This window comes from Hevea brasiliensis, chromosome 3, assembly GCF_030052815.1.
Source record: "Hevea brasiliensis isolate MT/VB/25A 57/8 chromosome 3, ASM3005281v1, whole genome shotgun sequence".
NCBI classification, from domain to species: Eukaryota; Viridiplantae; Streptophyta; class Magnoliopsida; order Malpighiales; family Euphorbiaceae; genus Hevea; species Hevea brasiliensis.
In genome coordinates, this window is record NC_079495.1 from 14,630,923 (window position 1) to 14,655,506 (window position 24,584).

The 24,584-nt window shown below is 33.1% G+C and overlaps 1 protein-coding gene and 1 long non-coding RNA gene across 2 annotated transcripts; both read right to left on the reverse strand.

Annotated features, from left to right (window-relative positions):
- Positions 1–400: 400 nt before the first annotated feature.
- LOC131178642 (uncharacterized) lies at positions 401–3,893 on the reverse strand. The gene is made up of 3 exons (XR_009147583.1): positions 2,953–3,893; positions 2,224–2,283; positions 401–1,747 (listed from the first exon to the last, which is right to left on the reverse strand). It is a non-coding gene; the product is annotated as an uncharacterized LOC131178642 (long non-coding RNA).
- Positions 3,894–22,236: 18,343 nt separating this feature from the next.
- Positions 22,237–23,447, reverse strand: LOC131178323 (uncharacterized). Its single transcript, XM_058143280.1, has 4 exons — positions 23,349–23,447; positions 23,195–23,275; positions 22,803–22,958; positions 22,237–22,356 (listed from the first exon to the last, which is right to left on the reverse strand). The coding sequence occupies exons 1-4, from the start codon at positions 23,445–23,447 to the stop codon at positions 22,237–22,239; spliced, it is 456 nt and encodes a 151-aa protein (XP_057999263.1).
- Between the last annotated feature and the right edge of the window lie 1,137 nt (positions 23,448–24,584).

A 24,584-nucleotide genomic window follows, 5' to 3' on the forward strand; every position in this document is an offset into this window, starting at 1 on the left:
TATTAATAAAAAAAAATAAAACACTTTTTAAAACCGAAATACATTCGGTTTCTAAATAGAAATGGATTTTCTATTTCAAATCCGTTTCTAAACATAATAAAATGAAAAAAAAATCCTTTCTATTTTAAAACCAAATGCAATCCGTTTCAAATTACTGTAACTTTTTTTTTTATTTTTTTAATACATTATTTTCTATATTGAAGCATATAATAGTGCTCAATATGATAATACTTATGATATAGAGGCATCAAATATTAAATATCAATCAATATTACATATAGATAACATAGTAAAGGATTATGACGGTAATGTATTGTATGGAAAAATAAAATAATAAAAGATCATAAGAACAAAATAACATAAACAATTTAAGTTAGTAATTAGTAAGCCCAAGGGAAAATAACATAAAAAGTTCAAGCTAGGAATTAATAATAACATAAACAAGTTCCATTGGAACCTAGAGTCTAACAAAATTTGGGACATAATAATCAAAAATAAAATAATTGACTGACATTTTGGAACTAAAAACAACTCAAACTCTAAATCCTTTGCTATTCCTTGTCCCTCTAACTCTCTCAAACTTCCTTCCCTTTGATCGCACATGTGGTTTGGAATGGCTGTGTGGCACACCAAAAGCTGGGCCAATGTTTTTCATAGTTTCACGAGCATTCTTTGGACCTCTTAGGAGAACCTTTATAAACAATAGAAACAACAAGCTATAACTAAATAAGAAGCAATTCATGAATTCATGCAGCCCCAATACACAAGTTTAATACTGCCCATAGGATAATGTAATCATTCACAATAAAGGAAGACAATCAAGAATAAATAAAAGTAAAGAGAAATATCATTCAACAAATAAAATTGTCATATAAATCCTGGCCGTCTCCTAGTGTTTCCATGTTGAAAATGTTCCGAAACTGAAACACTCCAACCATTGCTGTTTTTGTACTTTAAAGCCTAGCTCATGTTCTCCATTTTCGTGTGTCGCAGGTAAAAAATTTTGAAATAAAACTATCTTAACAAGACATGTTCAAAGGAATTAAAAATACAAGTGAATATATATATATATACACACACACACACACATTTACATTAGTAAGAGTTCAATTCTGAGTGCATCAGCATTTTTCACTATAACAACATATAACTTCCAATACATGGATAAGGTTGAAAAGTTAAAAATAATAACAAAAAAGTAATTAGTAGAGGAACTTGTGGTTGTAGTGATGCAAGTTGAATGGTAATTGAATAACTGAGCACTAACTTGAGTATATTGGCTAGATAAGGTATTTAAAATTTGAAGCGCAGTAAGCATTTCAAAAGGGTAACTGAAAGCTCATGGAGAGTAGCATACTGAAAAAGCCTCTTATTAAACTCATGTGAATCACTTGGCTCTACTCAATAATAAAACTTCTAGCACATTTATCTAGTTCAGATGCTAGTAAGATTTTGAAAGATACTTATTTCAAAGAAGTACAAATTGACATACGAGTCGGTGAAACCAAAGCCAATTAAAGGGGATGAAATTATGACAAATTATTTAAAATCAACAATAGATCAGAACTAAAGAGGAAAATTTGATATTTATGATGTATTACTAACAATTACCTGTTCATAACATAAAAATCATAGTCACTGAATAATGCGCAAAAAGAAGAAAATATCATACAATAAGAACTTGCAAGGTTCGTATTAATTACCTCCATATAAAGCCCATCATGAAACCAACTATACCATGCGTTAACTGAAAAAGAATGCATAAGCAAGCAAATGTTAGCTATTCTACTTAGGACAACTAAATTATGAATTTCATAAAGAAAAACAGACATATAGATAGTTTGGCATATTATCTTTGAAGTTTAGCATATTACTTTGTATTTTACTGAAGTTTAATTATATGTAAGCATTTTATGCATTTTTTTTGAATTATTGTGATGTGATGGCCACAAGCACACCTCTAATATTTCAAAATGTAAAGCTTATGAAAACCCACTTTTGTGAAACACAACCATGACTACAATCTAAATTCAAATTGAAAGCTGCAAATACTTATCCAAGTTCTAGGGGACGTACCGCAACCTTTAATATTAAATCTAAATCATCACACATAAGAAGCAATCAGTGAACCCACAAGATCCCATAACAAGTTAGATTGGACGTTAAGATCCAAGAATAGTAAATGATAATTAGTGAAGTTGAAACTGTTGATTTTCTACTCACCAGATATGTTAAAGCTTTTAATGGACCGGACAACACAAATAAAAGCATAGCTGTTGTCACCTGCCAGATTGTAACATCAGTCCAACAATAATACAATACTTAGATGAATCAAGAAGGTTTAGACTTTAATAATGCAAGTCATGGATGGCTACAAAACACTGTTTTCCTCCTAGCTGCGATACCCCATCTCATTGAAGAGATTACCATTGGCAATGAGAAGAAACATCCAAAGTAATTCTGTACAAAACCAAATTCTACAGAGACACAGGTGGGGCAAAATATAAAATACAGCAAAAAGAACTTAACAAATAGATTCTTAACCCAAATATAAAAGCTTTATTTCCTTATCATTACTTTGTAGCAATGGACTAAAGCATAAAAGAATCAACAATCAATCAAATACAGAAATAATAAATGCCATAATCCAGAAATTTCAGAACTTTGAGATTAAATTGAGGATAAACTACACGAGTCAACAACCAAATCAAGCAACCAAGTTAAATAAAAGCAGTAACCAACAAGACTAAGTATGTTTAGTATGTTAACAACAAGAAACCACTATAAGATTTAAATCATTTCACAGGAATAAAATAATTAAGCCAAATATAAAATTTTATCAAGCTTCAGGCACCAGAATTACAAATACATATCAACTGAGAAAAACTTAAGAATTATATAAAAAAAGGAGGTAAAAATTGATGCTGATAGCAAATAAGATTTAATGCATACCTTGCTGAATTGCAAAAGGAGTAACACAACTAGACCAAGTAATACTAGCGTAAGACTTCTTGAATCAGAAAATCTAATTCTCATTCAGGAAGAAATAATTGTTTGGCAGAGTTGTGATTTTCCAACTGATACATTTTTCCCTGGAATGGAATTAGGATGGTTTGATATGGATACAAATCAAATAAGGAAAAAGTTCTCTTGTTCATGGTTAAGCCCATCTTTGCCAAGTAGTGGTTTATTTGCTTTTGGCATAGATCCTGTAAACAAGTCACAGATCAATCTGTGGCAACCAAGCGATAACTGAGAGATTGGGCTTTAGGATGGCCAATGTTTCAGATTTATATTCTAAAGTTCTTCAGATAGGTACAATTTCAGCTTTATATTAAATAACAAGGACATTTACCTTACTTATGATAACAATGAAAGTATTGCACCTTCATGGTTTGTGTTGGCTTCATCTGGGGATATCAATGAGTAAGAAGGGATTGAAATTGTATCCTAGACTTCCCACATCTCACAAGTCAACTATATCCCTTCCCCAGGCTGTTTAGACAGCGCTGAACCCTGCAACACACATCAAAGCAACATACCAGTAAATTCCAGTGATACCCACTGAAAGTAAAACAAAAAGTAACCCTTCCCAGGTCCTCACAGGATTTTCTTCGAACAGTATGAGTGAATGAAACAAAGAGCTCAACCTCCTATACAAATTCTATAGCCTGCCTACCTACCAATCAACGACTGTAGAGATTTTTATAGTTTCCTTGTGTGGTTAAAACACACTGTTTTAAGGTCATATGCGATTGAGCGAGAGGGAAGCGAAATGCTAGCCTAGGAAGATGCAAATGCCCATTTTTGGAAGGACCGAACCAATCGATAGCAACACATGTCAAAATCACGCACAGAGAAAAATGAAATGCAGAAGAAAAAAATGAAAAATATAAGACCTTGAAATTAGGGGATTTCGTAGAAGAAAATGGCAGATGATAGAAACCTGATGATTTTAGGAGATGAGATGGGTAGCGTAAATTGGATAAGATAAGTGGGTTACGATCCCAGAGCCACTTCCTTCGCCAGTAGACAGAGAGAGAAAGAGAGAGAGTGTGTGTGTCAGATGGAACTCGAAAGCCTTTCTTTGAATTTGCTAGAAGTTTTTTTCGCTGCAAAATCAATAAAGAGTAAAGATTTGAAAACTTGTTCCTTGATTTTTAACCTCCAATCTGGCGAAACTGCCGCAGTTTCAAAGCATCACCGCCCCATTGCACTCGTCGGAGGACAAAGAACCCCCAACAAGTGACGGCATTGCTCGTCGAATCCAATAACCATGGCATAGTCTGTAAAGAATAATAGTGCTAAGGGCAGCTGTAGAGGGAGTTTTAATTTTGCCTAAAACAATTGGCGCTAGATTTGTATTTTTAAAGGAAATTGTGAATTTTATTTAATTTGATTAATATTATTAATAATTTCTTAGAAAAATTATTTTTATCAATATTAATAATAAAATAATAAAATATAATAAATTTTAAATTAAATATTGAGTTAGATATATAGAGAATTATTAAATTAAAAATATTTATAAATATAAAAATAAATAGTTAATTAAATTAATAATTAATAAATTAAAACATGACAATATAAGAAATTAGAAACTGATCATAATCGGTTTCTAATTTGGCTTAATTATAATAAGTAGAATTGTTTAATTTTTGAAACTGAAAGAAATCGGTTTCTAAATATTAGGAATTAGAAACCGATCGGAAGTGGTTTCTAATTTCATCTTAAATTGAATAAGTAAAATACTTTTAACTTTTGAAACTGAATGAAATCGGTTTCTACTTATAAGGAATTACAAACCGAAACCGAATATAATCGGTTTTTAATTTAGTCTTAAATTTAATTAGTAAGATACTTTAACTTTTCAAACTGAATGAAATCGGTTTCTAATTATGAGGAATTAGAAACCGAACCTAATCGGTTTCTAATTTAGCCTTAAATTTAATAAATAGAATACCATAATTTTTGAAATCAAAAGTAATCAATTTCTAAATATAAGGAATTAGAAACCGACCGGAAGCAGTTTCTAATTTAGCCTTAAATCGAATAGGTAAAATCTTTAACTTTTGAAACCGAATGAAATCGGTTTCTAATTATAAAGAATTAGAAACCGAATATAATCGGTTTCTAATTTAATTTAAATTTAATTAATAAGATACTTTAACTTTTGAAACCGAATACATTCGGTTTCTAATTATTAGAAATTAGAAACCGAGCCTAATCGGTTTCTAATTTAACCTTAAATTTAATAAATAAAATACCTTAAATTTTGAAACCGAAAGTAATCGGTTTCTAAATATAAGGAATTAGAAACCAACCGTAAACGGTTTTTAATTTGGTCTTAAATTGAATAGGTAAAATCCTTAACTTTTTAAACCGAACAAAATCGGTTTCTAATTATAAGGAATTAAAAACCAAATATAATCGGTTTTTAATTTGATATTAAATTTAATTAGTAAGACACTTTAACTTTTGAAACCGAATGTAATTGGTTTCTAATTATAACGAATTAGAAACTGAACTTTATCGGTTTCTAATTTACACCTAAATAGAATACCTTAATTGTTGAAACCGAAAGAAATCGGTTTCTAAATTATAAGGAATTAGAAACGGAATAGAATCGGTTTCTATATTCGATTTCAAATCCGTTTCTAATCCGTTTCTAACATATTTGATCCGTTTTGCTTAATTTTTGTTTCAAAAGCCGTTTCAAATTACAAACCGATACAAATCCGTTTCTATATTCGGTTTCTGTTCTGGTAAATTCTTGTAGTGTCAAGTCCAAAATGAAATACATCATAAACTAGTAATTACATCATAACTAAACATAATGAACCAAAATACTAGTCTATACATGGGCCCTACCAAAATACAAAAGACCGGTGAGGTGACTCTGGACAATGGCAGATCTGATCAGAGCTCTGTCAGTGCACTACTGATGCTGCTGCTGCGGCTGCTGGGACTGATGCGGCTGATCTCCAGTACCTACGCGATGGAAAACCAACGCGCTAAGCATAACGCTTAGTGGTGCATAATTTATAATAACAATAATTTAATAATTTGAAACAATATATGCAACTCATAATTTATGGGTCTTTTACATTTTTATTGCTCTTTGAAAATAATTAACATTATTGGGATCTTTTATGATTACTTATTGTATTTTAAGTCTTAATTAATTTTTTTATCAGTGCCCAAGAAAACTTATAACAAATTATAAAAGCTGGATGTACGGGTGTATACTGGTTAGACAGCCATATGTCTATCCAAAGATATCGCCTATCGTGCACGAGGCCACCGTCGCACGAGACCATCGCCAGCTTGTAAAGCCAGAAATAGAGTAGGCACAATGGCCCGTAAGTAGGCATATAGCCTGTAGAATAATCATACCAGACATATATTGTCAGTTCATGATTTTTTCGGTAGGCAGTATTGCTATCTGTAGTCCCTAATTGGTATATCAATTTTTCCAAACTAAATAAATAAGTCTAGGTATACTATGGGCAATTAAACATTTTTAATTAATTTTGCACTGTTCACTATTACTATTTTTTAGTATTGTTCATTGGTATCATTAATTTCATATTAATAGGACATTAGTCCCAATTTACATATTCATATCATTTTTAATTTTTAATTCTCCTTATGAGTATTTTAATTATCATATATAGCATTTTTCCCATGAACCTTTTTTAGGTTCATGTTGATGTGTTATCTTTATCTAGGAATTTGACTAGGTTGAGATGTCTATTTAGTCACAATTCCTTCATAACAATTGCTTCTCTATGTTTAAAATTGAATTTTAGTTTTTGAATCACTGAGTTTGGGGTTATAGAACTCAAGTTATGGTCAAAATACCAAAGGAATAGTATTTTGGGACATTTTTTGGGTTGGCAGTTTCAGTGACCCAACTTGTGCTAACAATTTAAATTGGTTAAAGGCAAAACTGGGTTAAGTGGTCTTCATGAAAAGTGTAGCCCTATGTCTAAACTTTTCATGGGTGAAATTTTAGGTCATTTGGACTAGTATAGAGAGAGTTATGACCAAATGAATACGTACTGTTCATTTGGTCATTTTCTGGGTTGGTAGTTTCAGTGACCCAAATTATGCTACCAATTTGAATTGGTTAAAGGCAAAACTGGGTTAAGTGGTCTTCATGAAAAGTGTAGCCCTATGTCTAAACTTTCAATGGGTGAAATTTTAGGTCATTTGGACCAGTATAGAGAGAGTTATGACCAAATGAATACGTACTGTTCATTTGGTCATTTTCTGGGCTGGCAGTTTCAGTGACCCAAATTTTGCTACCAATTTGAATTGGTTAAAGGCAAAACTGGGTTAAGTGGTCTTCATGAAAAGTGTATCCCTATGTCTAAACTTTCCATGAGTGAAATTTTAGGTCATTTGGACCAGTATAGAGAGAGTTATGACAGAATGAATATGTACTATTCATTTGGTCATTTTCTGGGTTTGGTGCAGGGAAATCCGAATTTGGGCAGTATTTAGGTCAAGTTTTGGACAAAATATGGGCATGGTTTCTTCATGGAAAATGGGCTATTTTGAGTCTAGTTTCACCTCCAATTGGCCTCATACTAATTGGGGTCACACAATTTCATTTATGGCCTAAAATGTATACTGCCCTCAACAAACACAACCTGCAGAAAATAACACTTCCAATAATTCATTTCTCCTCCAACTTCCTTGCTTCAATTTGACATTCAAGGCACTTCTAAATATCATCAACACATCTCAACAATCCCAATTGCATGGTATAATACAAAAATACCAAAGTTAGGCCAAACCCTAACTCACAATTTCAACCTCATAAAATCTTAATGTAAATTAACTTCTAATACTTATAATGCATCAACCAACATCATTAAATCACTTTATGTACATCATAGTCATAAAAAACCATCACTCACCATGGGTACCAAAAATTCACTCCCCCCATAACTCACCTATTTCTTTTAGTTTTTTACAAATTTCACTTCATTTTAACCTTAACTCAAGGATTAATAAAAGGAAGAAAGGAAGATTAGGCACTAACCTCTTGGGTAACTTGTTAAACTTCAACTTTTCTTCTTCTTTTCACTATCAATGGCTTCCTTATGGAGTTAGCTAACTTTTTAATGAAGGAGTCTATGGGTTTTGGTGAGTGAAAGCTTGGGAAATCAAGCTTTAAGCTTGATAACAATGGTGGGGAGGGAGAGACCAAGGGAGACGGCAAGGAGAGAGAGAGAAGAGGAAGAAGAAGATGGTTGGTGGGGTTTTGTCTTTGTGGTTATTTATATATATACATTTATATGTATTTTATTGTTTTTAAATTTCATAAATCTATTTCCTTTCTTTTCTTTTCTTTCCTTTTCTTTTCTTTTCTTTTCTTTTCTTTTCTTCTTCTTTCTCTTCTCATTTTTCAAATTTAAATTCATAAAATTAATTTATGTTAATTATTCTATTTCCAAATTTTAATTTGACATTTAAGTCAAAATTCACCTCTAGGGGTGAAATGACCAAAATGCCTTTCATGGTGCTCATCGGATTATTTTTATTTTTTTATACCAATTAATAAATTCTCTAAATTTTATTTTATTTCTCAAAATTTTTCCTATATTTTTTTAATATTTATTTCATTAATTTATGCCTCCTCACTATAGTTTAGGTGTAGTTCCAGACATTTTGACTGTCCGAACAGACATGAGTCGTCGAAACAGTAAATTATACGGATTACCTATGGTGAGGGCATTACAATTCTTCCCCTCTAATAGAAATTTCGTCCTCGAAATTTACCTAATATGAAGAGCTGAGGGAACTGCTGCTTCATCGTCTCCTCGCTCTCCCATGTCGCTTCTTCCGTGCTGTGGTGTCTCCACAAGACTTTCACTAGTGGGATCCTCTTGTTTCTGAGTTCTTTCACTTCCCGTGCCAATATTCTGACTGGTTCTTCTTCATATGTCAAATCAGGTTGCACAATTATCTCCTCTACTGAAATGACATGTGAAGGATTTGATATGTATCTCCTGAGCATCGACACATGGAATACACTATGGATCTTGTCCACTGTGTGGTAAAGCTAGCTCAGAGGCTACTGGACCCACATGCTCAATGACATCGTATGGACCAATAAACCTAGGGCTCAACTTACCCTTTTTACCAAATCTTAGCACTTTCTTCCAAGGTGATACCTTAAGAAACACCTTCTCGCCAACCTCATACTCTATATCCTTTCTCCTCGTGTCAAGATATGACTTCATCTGTCCGAGGCGACTTTCAAATTGTCTCGATGAGTTTCACTTTTTCCTCTGTCTGCCTCACTAAATCTGGGCCCACTATTTTCTCCTCACCCATTTCTGTCCAAAGATAAGGGAGTTCTACATCTCCTCCCATACAACGCTTCATATGGAGCCATTTTTATACTGGCTTGGTAGCTGTTGTTGTAAGCAAACTCTACCAAAGGAAGATACTTCTCCCAACTTCCTTCAAAATCAATGATGCAGCTTCTCAACATATCCTCTAATACCTATTATGTGATTCATGTCATTTTTAGTAGTTTTTTAACATTTATTATAATTTACTAGGTTTTAAGGGTTACCTGAATCACCCGCTCGATCGCCCATCCGTCTGTGGATGAAAAGCCGCATCAAGTATAGTCGAGTGCCTAAAGACTCCTGTAGCCTCTTCCAAAACCTCAAGTAAATTTCGGGTCTCGATATGATCGATGTTGGCACTCCATGTAGCCGACTATCTCATCTATGTAAATTTCCGCTAATCTCTAATGAGTAGCTAGTTCTAACTTGTAGGAAATTAGCTGACTTGGTTAATCTATCCACAATCACCCATATAGTATCATGCTTCCTCTGTCATAATGGTAGCCCAGTCACAAAATCCATGGTGATGTGGTCCCATTTCCACTCTGGTATGGATATAGGCTGCAACAACCCTGATGGAGCCTGATGCTCAGCCTTAACTCGCCGGGCATGTCAAACATCTAGTCACAAAATCACCAATCTCTTTCTTAATTCCAGGCCACCAATAATGTGTTTTCAGGTCTTGGTACATATTGGTACTTCTTGGGTGCATAGCATGGAAGCTACTGTGCGCCTCTTTCAAGATATTCTTCTTCAGTTCCTCATCTCTTGGTACACATATTCTGCCTTTATAGTACAGGCACCCATCTCCTTTCAACTCATAATCAGTCTCCTTCCCCTCTTGAGTTCGCCCATATAGCTTAGCAACTTTTCATCCCTTAATCAGGCTTCTTGTATTTGTCAGAATAAACTTGGCTTTACACACAACTCAGCCAAAAGAACCTCATCCTGCTAAAGACAACCGAGCATTCAATGCTCTCAAAGCCATCATGGACTTCCCGCTAGGGCGTTAGCCACTATATTTGCTTTCCTGTGATGGTAGTCGATTACACAGTCATAGTCTTTAAGGAATTCAATCCATCTCCTCTATCTCAGATTGAGTTCCTTCTGAGTTGGCAAGTACTTTAGACTCTTGTAATCAGTGTAGATGTAACACTTCTCACCATATAGGTAATGCCTCCATATCTTCACTGCAAATATTATTGCCGCCAATTCCAGATCATGAGTTGGGTAGTTCTTTTCATGTGGCCTTAGCTGTCTAGAAGCATAGGCAACTACTTTCCCTTCCTGCATTAGAACACACCCAAGCCCATTGTGAGAGGCATCACTGTAGATCACATAGTCTTTCTCTGACTCTGGCTGTGTCAACATGGAGCTTCTGTAAGCATAGCCTTCAGCTTCTCAAAGCTGGTTTGACATTTTTCATTCCATTCAAACTTTGCATTCTTATGCAGTAACTTAGTCAGTGGGGCTGCTATAAGGGAAAATCCCTTCACAAATCTCCTGTATCCAGCTAACCCCAAAAAACTTCTGACTTCTGTTACATTTCTGGGAGGCTTCCATTCAACTATTACTTCAATCTTCCTTGGATCTACCCCGATTCCATCTGCTGACACAATGTGTCCAAGAAAGGATATCTCATCCAACTAGAAGTCACACTTGGATAACTTGGCATACAACTGTTTTTCCCGCAGTGTCTGTAGTACTACTCTCAGGTGTTCATCATGCTCTTCCCGGTTCCTAGAATACACCAAGATATCATCTATAAAGACCACAACAAACTGATCCAAGTAGGGATGAAAGATGCGGTTCATTAGGTCCATGAAAGCTGCTGGTGCATTTATTAGCCCAATTGGCATTACTAGGAACTCATAGTGTCCATACCGGGTCCTGAAAGTAGTTTTAGGAACATCTGTCTCCTTCACTCTCAACTGGTGATAGCCTGATCTGAGATCTATCTTGGAGAATACTCCAGCTCCCGTCAACTGATCAAACAGGTCATCTACCCTAGGTAAAGGGCATTTGTTTTTCACAGTCACCTTATTCAGCTGCCGGTAGTCAATACATAGCCAAAGGGTACCGTCTTTCTTCTTCACAAATAGCACTCGTGCTCCCCAGGGTGACACACTAGGGCGTATGAAGCCCTTGTCTAGTAGCTCCTGTAACTGAACTTTCAACTCTCTCGCTCAAGAGAGGTGCCATCCTATATGGAGCAATGGAGATTGGTGCAGTACCCGACATAACCTCTATAGCAAACTCCACTTCTCTATTGGGTGGCAAACCTGGCAACTCTTCCGAAAACACATCCGGAAAATCACATACAGTGGGGATCTCCTGCATGCTTGGGCTAGTCTTCCTGGTATCAACCACATGTGCTAAGAAAGCCTCACAGCCCTTTCTTATCAATCTCTTGGCTGTTGTGGCTGATATGATGGTGGAAAGACAACCCGTTTCTTCACCCACAATTGTAACCTCATCCCCATCTACTTTCTGTAGTGACATCCTCTTTAGTCGACAATCTACCATCGCCTGATGACGTGATAACTAGTCCATACCAAATATCACATCGAAGTCATGGAATGGTAGCTCAATCAAGTCAGCTAAAAACTCATACCCTTGTATCTTTAGAGGACAACCCTTGTAGACCTTTTTCACCATGACACTATGGCCTAAAGGGTTTGTGACTTGTATGTCCTCCTCTAGCTCCTCTACTTGTACCCCTCTATCAACTGGTGGTGTGATACACACATATGAATGTGTGGAACCTGGATCAATCAATGCACATACTAGCAGGTCATAAAAAGAAAATGTACCTCTAATGACATCAGCTGGTTCTGGCTCATCTCGAGCTCTCATAGCATAAGCACATGGTGCTACCCTAGTCTCCTGCCTCTGCACTGTCTCTGTAGTAGGCCTCTGTGATGTACCAGCTGTATCAGGCCTCGCAGGTCTTCTACCCCTATGTGCTGCTGGGGCAAACCTCTCCATCTGAGGTGGAGCAGTGGGAGCACTAGTGTTCCTCTGTGGACAATCCTTCAGGAAGTGATCCGTAGACCCACATCTAAAACATCCACCTGTCAACAATCTGCACTCTCCTCTGTGGGGTCTACCATAATGTACACAAGCAGGTGGTGGGGCTGATCCCCGTGTAGCTGCACCAGGTGAACTACCCACTGATGCACCAGATTGTCCTCCTCCTCTCCTTGGAGCAAATCGAGACTTATGTTTCTTGCCCCGACCTTGAGTCTGACCCTGAGACTCCTTGGGTCTCTTACTACCAGTGTCTGCTGAACCGGACTGACCAGACCTAGAACCCCTATTGCGTTGCCTATCCTTTCTGGACTGCTCTTCATTTCTGACTCTCTCCACATCAAGGGCTGATGCTATCAACAAAGAGAAATCTGTGAAGTGGTGAGATGTCACTATCAACCTGATGTTGTCATTCAGTCCGTCCTCAAATCTTTTGCATTTATCAACCTCTGTCGGCATCAACTCCAATGCATATTTACTAAGTCTCACGAATTCTCGCTCATATTCGGAGACTGTCAGCTGCCTCTGTCTCAGTGCCAGGAATTCTCTCCTTCTGGCCTCCAAGTACACATGACTGATGTATTTCTTTCTGAATTCAGCCAGAAAGAACTCCCAGGTGATCTGTGCAGGCTGTACTACTCTAGATACTGTCACCCACCATCTATATGCATCCTCCTATAGCGATGTGAGCACACTCCAACCGCTGCCTGGGTACAGTGCAATCTTTGCAATACCCTCTCTATCCTCTCCACCAATACTTTGCTGGTGGATCATCATCCTCTTACCTCTGAAGTCAATTGCCCCATACTTTGTGATCTCTCTAGTGGAGATCTGTATAGGTTCTTGGTGTGGGGGTGGAGGTGGCCTGAGTGGTGGTGGTGGTGGCTGTGGCTGTGGCTGTGGAGGTGGAGGTGGAGGTGGAGGTGGCTGTGGCTGTGGCTGTGGCTGTGGAGGTAGAGGTGGCTGTGGCTGGGGAATGGCTCTAGCGAACTGACGGAACAGCTGTGTCATCTGTTCATAGAAGGCCTGCTGTGCCCTACTCACAATACCTCGAGATGACTCTGCTCTACTACCACTTCTCCCCCGACTAGGAGCAGGTGTGTGACTTTCTACTTCCTCCTCTATCGGTCTCGGAGGTCCGTGCTCTGAAGGATCAGATGCCATCGATCCTATAAAACAGACAAAGAAACAGATCTGCATTAGTGTCGCCTCGACTCTATTTAAAGGCCCATGCATGTGATGCACTCTATCTATTTCTAACTATTTAGGTCGAGGACTGCCTAAACCTCTGCTCTGATACCACTAAATGTGACGCCCCTTACCTATTTATTGTATAGCCGAGCAAGAAGTGCCACATTCGGTGCCGGAGCACCCTATCTTGTCTTGTCATGTTTATTGTAAATTTAATGTCATTTAAATTAGGTAATTTATGTGTAGAATTTTTTTTTTATTTTTTATATCTTATTTCTGTGGAGACCCGGACAGATCCTCCTCTGTTTTTTTTTTTTTTTTTTTTTTTGCATCTGGCGGGTTCCACTATCACCTGTTAACATATTCATAGTCATCTCACATATTTCCATATCATATTCTCTTTTATCATATCATTCACAACTATTTATGAGATTTCAAAATGAAGTGTCATCTATTGCATTCATATGGAAATTCATAGATAATAAATTATAAGTTTTCATTTCAAGTCCAAAATGAAATACATCATAAACTAGTAATTACATCATGACTAAACATAATGAACCAAAATACTAGTCTATACATGGGCCCTACCAAAATACAAAAGACCGGTGAGGTGACTCTGGACAATGGCAGATCTGATCAGAGCTCTGTCGATTGCACTCGATCTTCTTCTTTGTGGTCTTTGGGGCGATGCGCAAATCTCCAGTACCTACGCGATGAAAAACCAACGCGCTAAGCATAACGCTTAGTGGTGCATAATTTATAATAACAATAATTTAATAATTTGAAACAATATATGCAACTCATAATTTCTGGGTCTTTTACATTTTTATTGCTCTTTGGAAATAATTAACATTATCGGGATCTTTTATGATTACTTATTGTATTTTAAGTCTTAATTAATTTTTTTATCAGTGCCCAAGAAAACCTATAACAAATTATAAAAGCTGGATGTACGGGTGTATACTGGTTAGACAGCCATATGTCTATCCAAAGATATCGTCATCGAAACGAGTCGGTATCGGGCACGAGACCCGCTGTCAGGCTTGTAAAGCCAGAAATAAAGTAGGCACAATGGCCCGTAAGTAGGCATATAGCCTGTAGAACAATCATACCAGACATATATTGTCAGTTCATGATTTTCTCGGTAGGCAGTACTGCTATCTGTAGTCCCTAATTGGTATACCAATTTATCCAAACTAAATAAATAAGTCTAGGTATACTATGGGCAATTAAACATTTTTAATTAATTTTGCACTGTTCACTATTACTATTTTATAGTACTGTTCATTGGTACCATTAATTTCATATTAATAGGACATTAGTCCCAATTTACATATTCATATCATTTTTAATATTTAATTCTCCTTATGAGTATTTTAATTATCATATATAGCGTTTTTTCCATGAACCTTTCTTTAGGTTCATGTTGATGTGTTATCTTTATATAGGAATTTGACTAGGTTGGGATGTTTATTTAGTCACAATTCCTTCATAACAATTGCTTCTCTATGTTTAAACTTGAATTTCAATTTTTGAATCACTGAGTTTGGGGTTATAGAACTCAAGTTATGGTCAAAATACCAAAGGAATAGTATTTTGGGACATTTTTTGGGTTAGCAGTTTCAGTGACCCAACTTGTGCTAATAATTTGAATTGGTTAAAGGAAAAATTGGGTTAAGTGGTCTTCATGAAAAGTGTATCCCTATGTCTAAACTTTCCATGGGTGAAATTTTAGGTCATTTGGACTAGTATAGAGAGAGTTATGACCAAATGAATATGTACTGTTCATTTGGTCATTTTCTGGGTTTGCAGTTTCAGTGACCCAACTTGTGCTACCAATTTGAATTGGTTAAAGGCAAAACTGGGTTAAGTGGTCTTCATGAAAATTGTAGCCCTATGTCTAAAATTTCCATGGGTGAAATTTTAGGTCATTTGGACCAGTATAGAGAGAGTTATGACCAAATGAATACGTACTGTTCATTTGGTCATTTTCTGGGCTGGCAGTTTCAGTGACCCAACTTGTGCTACCAATTTGAATTGGTTAAAGGCAAAAATTGGTTAAGTGGTCTTCATAAAAAGTGTATCCCTATGTCTAAACTTTCCATGGGTGAAATTTTAGGTCATTTGGACCAGTATAGAGAGAGTTATGACTAAATGAACATGTACTGTTCATATGGTTATTTTCTGGGTTTGGTGCAGGGAAATCCGAATTTGGGCAGTATTTAGGTCAAGTTTTGGACAAAATTTGGGCATGGTTTCTTCATGAAAAATGGGCTATTTTGAGTCTAGTTTCACCTCCAATTGGCCTCATACCAATTGGGGTCACACAATTTCATGTATGGCCTAAAATGTATACTGCCCTCAACAAACACAACCTGCAGAAAATAACACTTCCAATAATTCATTTCTCCTCCAACTTCCTTGCTTCAATTTGACATTCAAGGCACTTCTAAATATCATCAACACATCTCAACAATCCCAATTGCATGGTATAATACAAAAATACCAAAGTTAGGCCAAACCCTAACTCACAATTTCAACCTCATAAAATCTTAATGTAAATTAACTTCTAATACTTATAATGCATCAACCAACATCATTAAATCACTTTATATGCATCATAGTCATAAAAAACCATCACTCACCATGGGTACCAAAAATTCACTCCCCCCATAACTCACCTATTTCTTTTAGTTTCTTACAAATTTCACTTCATTTTAACCTTAACTCAAGGATTAATAAAGGAAGAAAGGAAGATTAGGCACTAACCTCTTGGGTAACTTGTTAAACTTCAACTTTTCTTCTTCTTTTCGCTATCAATGGCTTCCTTATGGAGTGGGTCATAAGCTAACTTTTTAATGAAGGGGTCTATGGGTTTTGGTGAGTGAAAGCTTGGGAAATCAAGCTTTAAGCTTGATAACAATAGTGGGGAGGGAGAGACCAAGGGAGACGGCAAGGAGAGAGAGAGAAGAGGAAGAAGAAGATGGTTGGTGGGGTTTTGTCTCTTGTGGTTATTTATATATATACATTTATGTGTACTTTATTGTTTTTAAATTTCATAAATCTATTTCCTTTCTTTTCTTTTCTTTTCTTTTCTTTCCTTTTCTTTTCTTTTCTTTTCTTCTTCTTTCTCTTCTCATTTTTCAAATTCAAATTCATAAAATTAATTTATGTTAATTATTCTATTTCCAAATTTTAATTTGACATTTAAGTCAAAATTCACCTCTAGGGGTGAAATGACCAAAATGCCTTTCATGGTGCTCATCGGATTATTTTTATTTTTTTATACCAATTAATAAATTCTCTAAATTTTATTTTATTTGTCAAAATTTTTTCTATATTTTTTTAATATTTATTTCATTAATTTATGCCTTTTCACTATAGTTTAGGTGTAGTTCCAGACATTTTGACTGTCCGAACAGACATGAGTCGTCGGAACAGTAAATTGTACGGACTACCTATGGTGAGGGCGTGTAACGCCCTAGGCAAATCCCACATCGACAAAACACGGGAGAGATGCTGGGTTCATAAGTTGACAGTTCGTAACCCATATTGACGCGTTTTAAAACCATGAGGGCTTCGGCCCAGAGCGGACAATATCACTAGTGGGCTGGGCCATTACATTTGTGGTATCAGAGCCGCTCCGCGTGCAACCTTAAACGATGGTGGGGCAAACCTCAGCGAGGACGCTGAGTCCCATAAGGGGGGTGGATTGTAACACCCTAGGCAAATCCCACATTGACAAAATACGGGAGAGATGCTGGGTTTATAAGTTGGTGGTTCATAACCCCTAGTGACGCGTTTTAAAACCGTGAGGGTTTCAGCCCAGAGCGGACAATATCACTAGTGGGCCGAGCCATTACATTTGTGGTATCAGAGCCGCTCCGCGTGCAACCTTGAACGATGGTGGGGCAAACCTCAGCGAGGACGCTGAGTCCCATAAGGGGGGTGGATTGTAACGCCCTAGGCAAATCCCACATCGACAAAACACGGGAGAGATGCTGGGTTCATAAGTTGACAGTTCGTAACCCATATTGACGCGTTTTAAAACCGTGAGGGCTTCGGCCCAGAGCGGACAATATCACTAGTGGGCTGGGCCATTACATTTGTGGTATCAGAGCCGCTCCGCGTGCAACCTTGAACGATGGTGGGGCAAACCTCAGCGAGGACGCTGAGTCCCATAAGGGGGGTGGATTGTAACACCCTAGGCAAATCCCACATCGATAAAACACGGGAGAGATGCTGGGTTTATAAGTTGGTGGTTCATAACCCCTAGTGACGCGTTTTAAAACCGTGAGGGCTTCAGCCCAGAGCGGACAATATCACTAGTGGGCTGGGCCATTACAGGGCGTTACAGGTTTCAATTTCAATTTCAAGTGGTTAAATGGATAATATTTTATACCTCTTAAAATTAATCTACTGACTTTTTGTTTTTTAACTTTAGTTTTTAATTAAAATTTCTATGTGGATTGCAATTTTGTAGGCAAAACATGATGTCATGCTTCCATTTTTTTTTTTTTACCTTCGCATTTGGGTTTTGCATGGTAATTAAGGTATATTTTGATTGAATAATCTCGTTTTTTTTTTTTATAAAAATATATTAGTAATTGATTAAATTACCCTTTATTTCACCTTAAAAATTGTGTACAAATATTTATTGTATTTAGTCGAGATAAAGGGTAAAATTAGAAAAAAAAAAAAAAGATTAATGCTCCTTGATTTTCTAAATGTGACAAATAATTTCGAAAAAAAAACTTCAAGTGTGTGAGACCCTTAAACCAGGTGTAGCATCGTCTTCCCATATACAAGGCAATGATTTTTATACTAAAAAATAGTCAAATTTTTTGGTGAGTTACAAGGTCAGTATTAAGAATTTGGGTGGAGCAACATGCCTTGCTTGGGAGGCTAGTTTACATTGATGCTCTAGATCGATTAGCCACGTGTTCCTTTCACTTGTGAGGTGGTGGATACGTGTCTTCATTTTGAACATGGCCTCTATCAGCACCGCCTTGGGAGTCTGTGGTTGAGACTGCCCCCTAAGTTTCCTGATGCTCTTGCATACTAAGTTAGATTCTTCTGGCCTAGAAACTTAGTCATTAAAAAGGATTACAAAATGTGAAATGTTGAATTTTTTTAGCAATAACCTGCACAAGAAAATTTTGTTTCTATATACATTGCTCTGATGTCCATTTAATTGAATGGAATAAGAGACTGAGGAGACACATTCCATGATCCAAGAAACCCAAATAGGATGAAAACCAAACTTATTAAGCATAAGTTGAAGATATGGACATTCTACACATTCATAAGCCTTACTAATGTCTAACTTCGCTGCCATACACCAATTATTAGTATTAGTTCATGTAACACCCCTATATGCATAGTTCTGTGCATCTCACTATTCCGGTGACCGGTGTCAGTTTGAACAATTAAGAGGATTAGAACTATATTGAAGCCATCTAGAAAAGCCCTGAACAAAAATAAATAGCAATTACATGAAGGTAAAAAGGAAATAAAGGAAACAAAGCATTATGGGTTAAATGAGCTGGAGGTCACAGATCACATATCAATAAATAATTATGAAATAGTAATATAAATATAATCAACTGATTAATGAATAAGTAAGAATTTATTTATTAATAAAATAATATATAGTAGACCACAAAAATGTAAAAATAAATTAAATTAATAAAATTTATTTATGAATAGAGTTTTATTTCATTTAGAATTTTTTGTCAAGTAAAAATTACAGTATTAAATTATTAAAATTTAATTGATATTAAAATTTTTAATATTGTAATTATTATAAAAAATTGAGAGTATTTTGAAAATATGGATGTTCTTTCTCCCCTTTTATACATTTATATATGTACTAATTTTTTTTGTAGCACATGCATCTTATCATTTTTAATATGTTTTTAAATTATAATATTTTTATTTAAAAATTATTTTTAATTTATTCAAATTTATAATCTAATTGTAAAAATAATAAAACTTAAATAATTAATAATAGGCAACTTAGAATGAGAAATATTACATCAAAAATTGTGCGTTAATAAATCATATTTAATATGAAAATATATAGAGTTTATGACAAAAAATAATATAAAAATGATATATAATATTTTTTGAAATAAATAAGATATAATATTTAAAAAAAACCCATTGAATCAAGAATCTCAATAAATAAAATAAGTTAAAATATATATAACAATTGGTCTTTAGCGAAGGGAGTGACTGGTGGTCACAAGTCAAAAGCAGTGACTAGTGTTCACAAGTTCGAAGCACAGCTAGCGTGCGTGCTTCATATCATGTACTTTACCAAATTGAGTAGCTTTGGGAAACCATTTCAGATTTAGCTGGGTTACCGGTTCATCAATTACCCAACTAGCGTAACTGATTTATATCAATTTTCAGCAAATTAGGGTTTAATAGTTGAATCGTATTGGATAATGATTTAATTTCTTATTAAATCAATCAACCTAATCGATTTGATCTAATTTTAACAATTATGGTTAAAATACTAGTTGTTTGTATTTGCATGATTAACTAAAAGAATTAATTTAATCACATAAAGACAAGAAAATAATTGAGGGTGCATTTGATTTTCACATTGAAATTAAAATCATTATTAGAATTGAAAGGTAGCATAATCTAAAACAAATTTGATAAATTTTTATATATATTTACTTCATTATAGAATTGAGATAAGATTTTGATTTAAAATGATTAATTTACATATATAAATTACCAAATGAGAATCAAATTTATTTTGTCTTGACTGAAATCATCATAATATTACTTGTTTATTTTTTTTTATATATTTTACTTTTAAAATTTTAATTAATCAAATGAAAATATAAAAATAATAGTTTTTTTTAATCATAATTAATTATAAATTTTCAATTTTATTTAATTATACAAAAATTTTTATTTTTAATTAATAATATGAAATATAAAAATGTTATTTTTATATTTTTTATTATAATTATCTTAATTCTAATTCTAATTATAATATCTTTATTTTATTTAATTATATGAAATAATAAAAATAATATTTTTTTAATTAATATAATTATAATTTCATATTTTTAATTATAATTAATCATCCAAAAATAAATATATGGATGAAATTGAATATTTAGCCTTTAACATGATAATAATTATCAATCTTACGTTTTAATTTCTTAGATTGGAAAAAAGGAATGATAATTTTCTTGATTGTGAAAATTAAAATTCTCTAACGTGTAGAAATAATAATGAAAAATATGAATTTTCAAACCCACAAAAACAATAAAATCCATTCATTTTCATTACTAAATCGGTTTTTAGTTAATCAAACCTTAATCAAAAGAATTAATTTAATAATATAAACAGTTATTATTAAAGTCAAATTGGATTGACCAATTCAATTAGTTTAATTGGAAATTATATTAGTAACCGACTCGTTTCATATTCAAAATACTCTTTTTAGTAAATCAAAATCAATCCAATTAAATCAGTCCGTAAATAGTGAATCAGATTGGATTCTAACGGATAAATCGTGAGAAGATCGGCTTACATTATAATAATAATAAAAAATAAATAAAGATCACATGTACAGATTTCGAACTCGCTTGGCATGAGATGAAGGAACAGTTATTAGCAATTGCCAGCTGCACTGCACGTTTCCTATATATATATATATATATATATATATGAAATTTTTATATATCAAAATTATCTTTTCTTGATATGAATAATTTTTTATGATGAAAATTTTATTTTAGTATTTTATTATAAAATATTTTTATTTAATTTAAATAATTAAAAAATTACATTTTACAACCTAATTAATTTTATTTCAATTATTATTTTTAAAAGATATTAAATTAATGATTATTACAATGCATTAGTATTGTTTTTTCAGAGACAATTAATTTATAATATATAATTAATATTTATTTAATAATATATTGATTAAACTTTGAACATGGTTTAATTTTTTATTTTCACTGATTCAATAAGTGGCTCGGATTAAATGTCTTGCATAGAACTAAAGTCGAAGAAAATGATTTGGTGGACAATGTGCTTGCTGGACGGGATAACACCTGCTCATCCTCGACTAATGAACTTGTCTCTGGATGGGCTTAGTGGTTGAATCCTCCACATAAGTATTCAATTACTTGAGTGGTGGCAATTTGCCCTGGACTAATTTAATATTGATAAGGATCTGCAGACCTGCAAAGGTATTGTGATAGCCCACTCACATGCTTATCACTTGTACAATAATCTTTCTCAAAATTTAGGTAAGAGAAATAAATATTAATATTGTTAAATTATTCGTTTAATTAAACTCAAATTATTAGTGATAGATATTGAATACATAAAAGAAAATTAAAAAAGAACCTGAATAGATAATCCGTTATAAATAAAATTAAAAATACAAATCATATAAAGTTTGAAAAAATGAATCATACATAAATAGATTCACTCCATCATAATCTTACTTCGTATACAATTATGCATATAATCTGTATAGCAAATTACATATCATTGATCATACTAATCAAGGTCATGATACATTATATATTATTCTTGGAGTTAAGGATAATATAATATTACATAAATTTTGTCGAATTGTAAGTTGCACAATCACTCGTTATGTCCGATCAACCACAAAGGTGGCTTCTAAATTAGAAATAATCATTTCTATCTGGTCTTCCTCCTTTTTGAATTTTCCATCAGTAAATTGAAATTCATGATACTTTCCATCGACGACCTTTAATTTTCAAAGATACAGAAAGTGAACAAGAGTTAATTTCAAATCATAAAGATGAGTATATATATATAAAACAAAAACTCTGTTATCAAAATTTTTTTCTTATTAAAGACCTTAATGATTTGATCCTTTCAATTTTAGTATCAACATAATTTGTTTGCTATGGATTCTCTAATTACTTTTTTTTTTTAAATAATAGCTAAGAATTTTAATTGCCTATGTATTATATTATATATTTTAATTCAACATATTAAATTTATTTATAACTCATCAGCATTATTATTCAAAACATTATTTAAAATTATATTATATTAGTAACCATAAATTGCATTAATTATATATATCAACTTGTTTTGTAATTTTAATATTTAAACTTATTTAAAATTTTTTAACAATTTAATTTTAAAAATTAAATTAAAAATTAAATCACGTTAATTATAACTTACTGATCGACATGCCCAATCTCCGCTAAAAATAAAATCCTCGGGTTCAAAACCATCGCAGTTGATGTGCATGAGGGTTGCATATTGTCCGCTCTTAGTGACAGGTTGGCCATAACCGATAACTAAGGATGCCGACCCCTGTGCATTGCATCCTTTACACTATGAAATAGATTGTGAAACCCAATTAGTCCAGTTAACTAAGAAAATTATGTAGAACAAAACATTTTGGAAGTAGATTTTCTATTGAAAAAACCTACCAAACCATTTAAGTAATTTTTCAAATTTTATGTTGCATCTTTAAATAATTTGACTTAATAAAGTTTTAAAATATTCTCAAATTATCTAAAAATTCATAATTCTACTAAATTCACAAAATAATTAATCCTACAAATTACCTTATATGTAGTTGACGATGGATCAGAAGTGCTTAAACAAATATGTTTATCACTTACTGCTTGACACGTTGTACACTGTAACTGCAATTAAGACACAAATAAATTAGTGCACTTAGAAATTAACAAAAAGAAAACACGTTAACAGTTAATTAACCTTAAAAAGGTATGGTAGTCCATTATCAGCACCACCAACAGGTTGTAAATCAGTTGCATTTTCAAGCTTTGCTGTGATTTTTAATGCAAATTTGACCATTCTTGAAAAATTTGCAAAAGCAAAAGAAATTACAGAAAAAAAAAATCACTATTTCTTAGAGAAAATGTATTAATTTTGTATATGGCACTTTGATTTTGAAAGAAGAAGAGGGAGTCCATTTATATTGATTCAAAAAATGAAAATTTCATTCAAGCATAAAATACATGAAAGATAAGAAATTTCATACATTTGTACATGAAAATTTCATTGAAGTATCAACAGATTTGTGTGTCTGTTTATTCATGCATTTGTACTTAGAAAAAAAGATAAGAAATCAATTAGCTAGAGAAAAGAAATGACTAGAGCATGTGCAAAGAATGAAAAAACACATGACCAGAAAGCAATTATGATAAAAGTTATTTGATAGAAGTATTACACAACAGATATATATCATGCAATATGTTGAATCGAGACCATACATGAGGCAGTAACCATTTTCTTTGACTCCGATTAAATAATAAGATACCAACTACATAAATTTCAAAAATTAAAATGTAGCAAAAAAAATTATAATATTATAATTAAAGACTAAAATATGAGTTAATTAACAAATTTCAAAATCTAAAATTGATAATTATAAAACTATAATATTAAAATAATTTTTTTTAGGAAAATTTCATTTTCTTTTTTATCATTAACTCCTAAATGTGTGTGTTTGTGTGAAAGGGGACATTAATTTTAAAAAAATACCTTTCATTATTTATAGTATTTATAATTATTTTTTTTATTATTTAATTTAATTTTTAAATTTATATAAATTAAAAATTATTAGTACTTATAAGTTCAAGGGATTGTCAAAATTATCCATGATTGAATTTGATAGTGATAGATTGACCTTTATTTTGATTGACTAAAGAATAATAATAATAATTATTATTATATTTTAAAAAAATTAAATTTAAATTCTATTTTATTTAAAAATTTAAAATTTAATCATTTATATAATTTTAGAATTTATATAAATTTAAAATTCTTAATCCTATTTTATTTAAATTATACTTAATTAAATTTTTATTATAATATAATTTAAAATAAAAATTTATACAGCAATAATTATAAATGAAAAATCAGTTTTTTTTTTCAAAATAGTTACTTCATGTTTTTTTTTCTAAAAAAAAATTAGTCTTTTTTTAATAA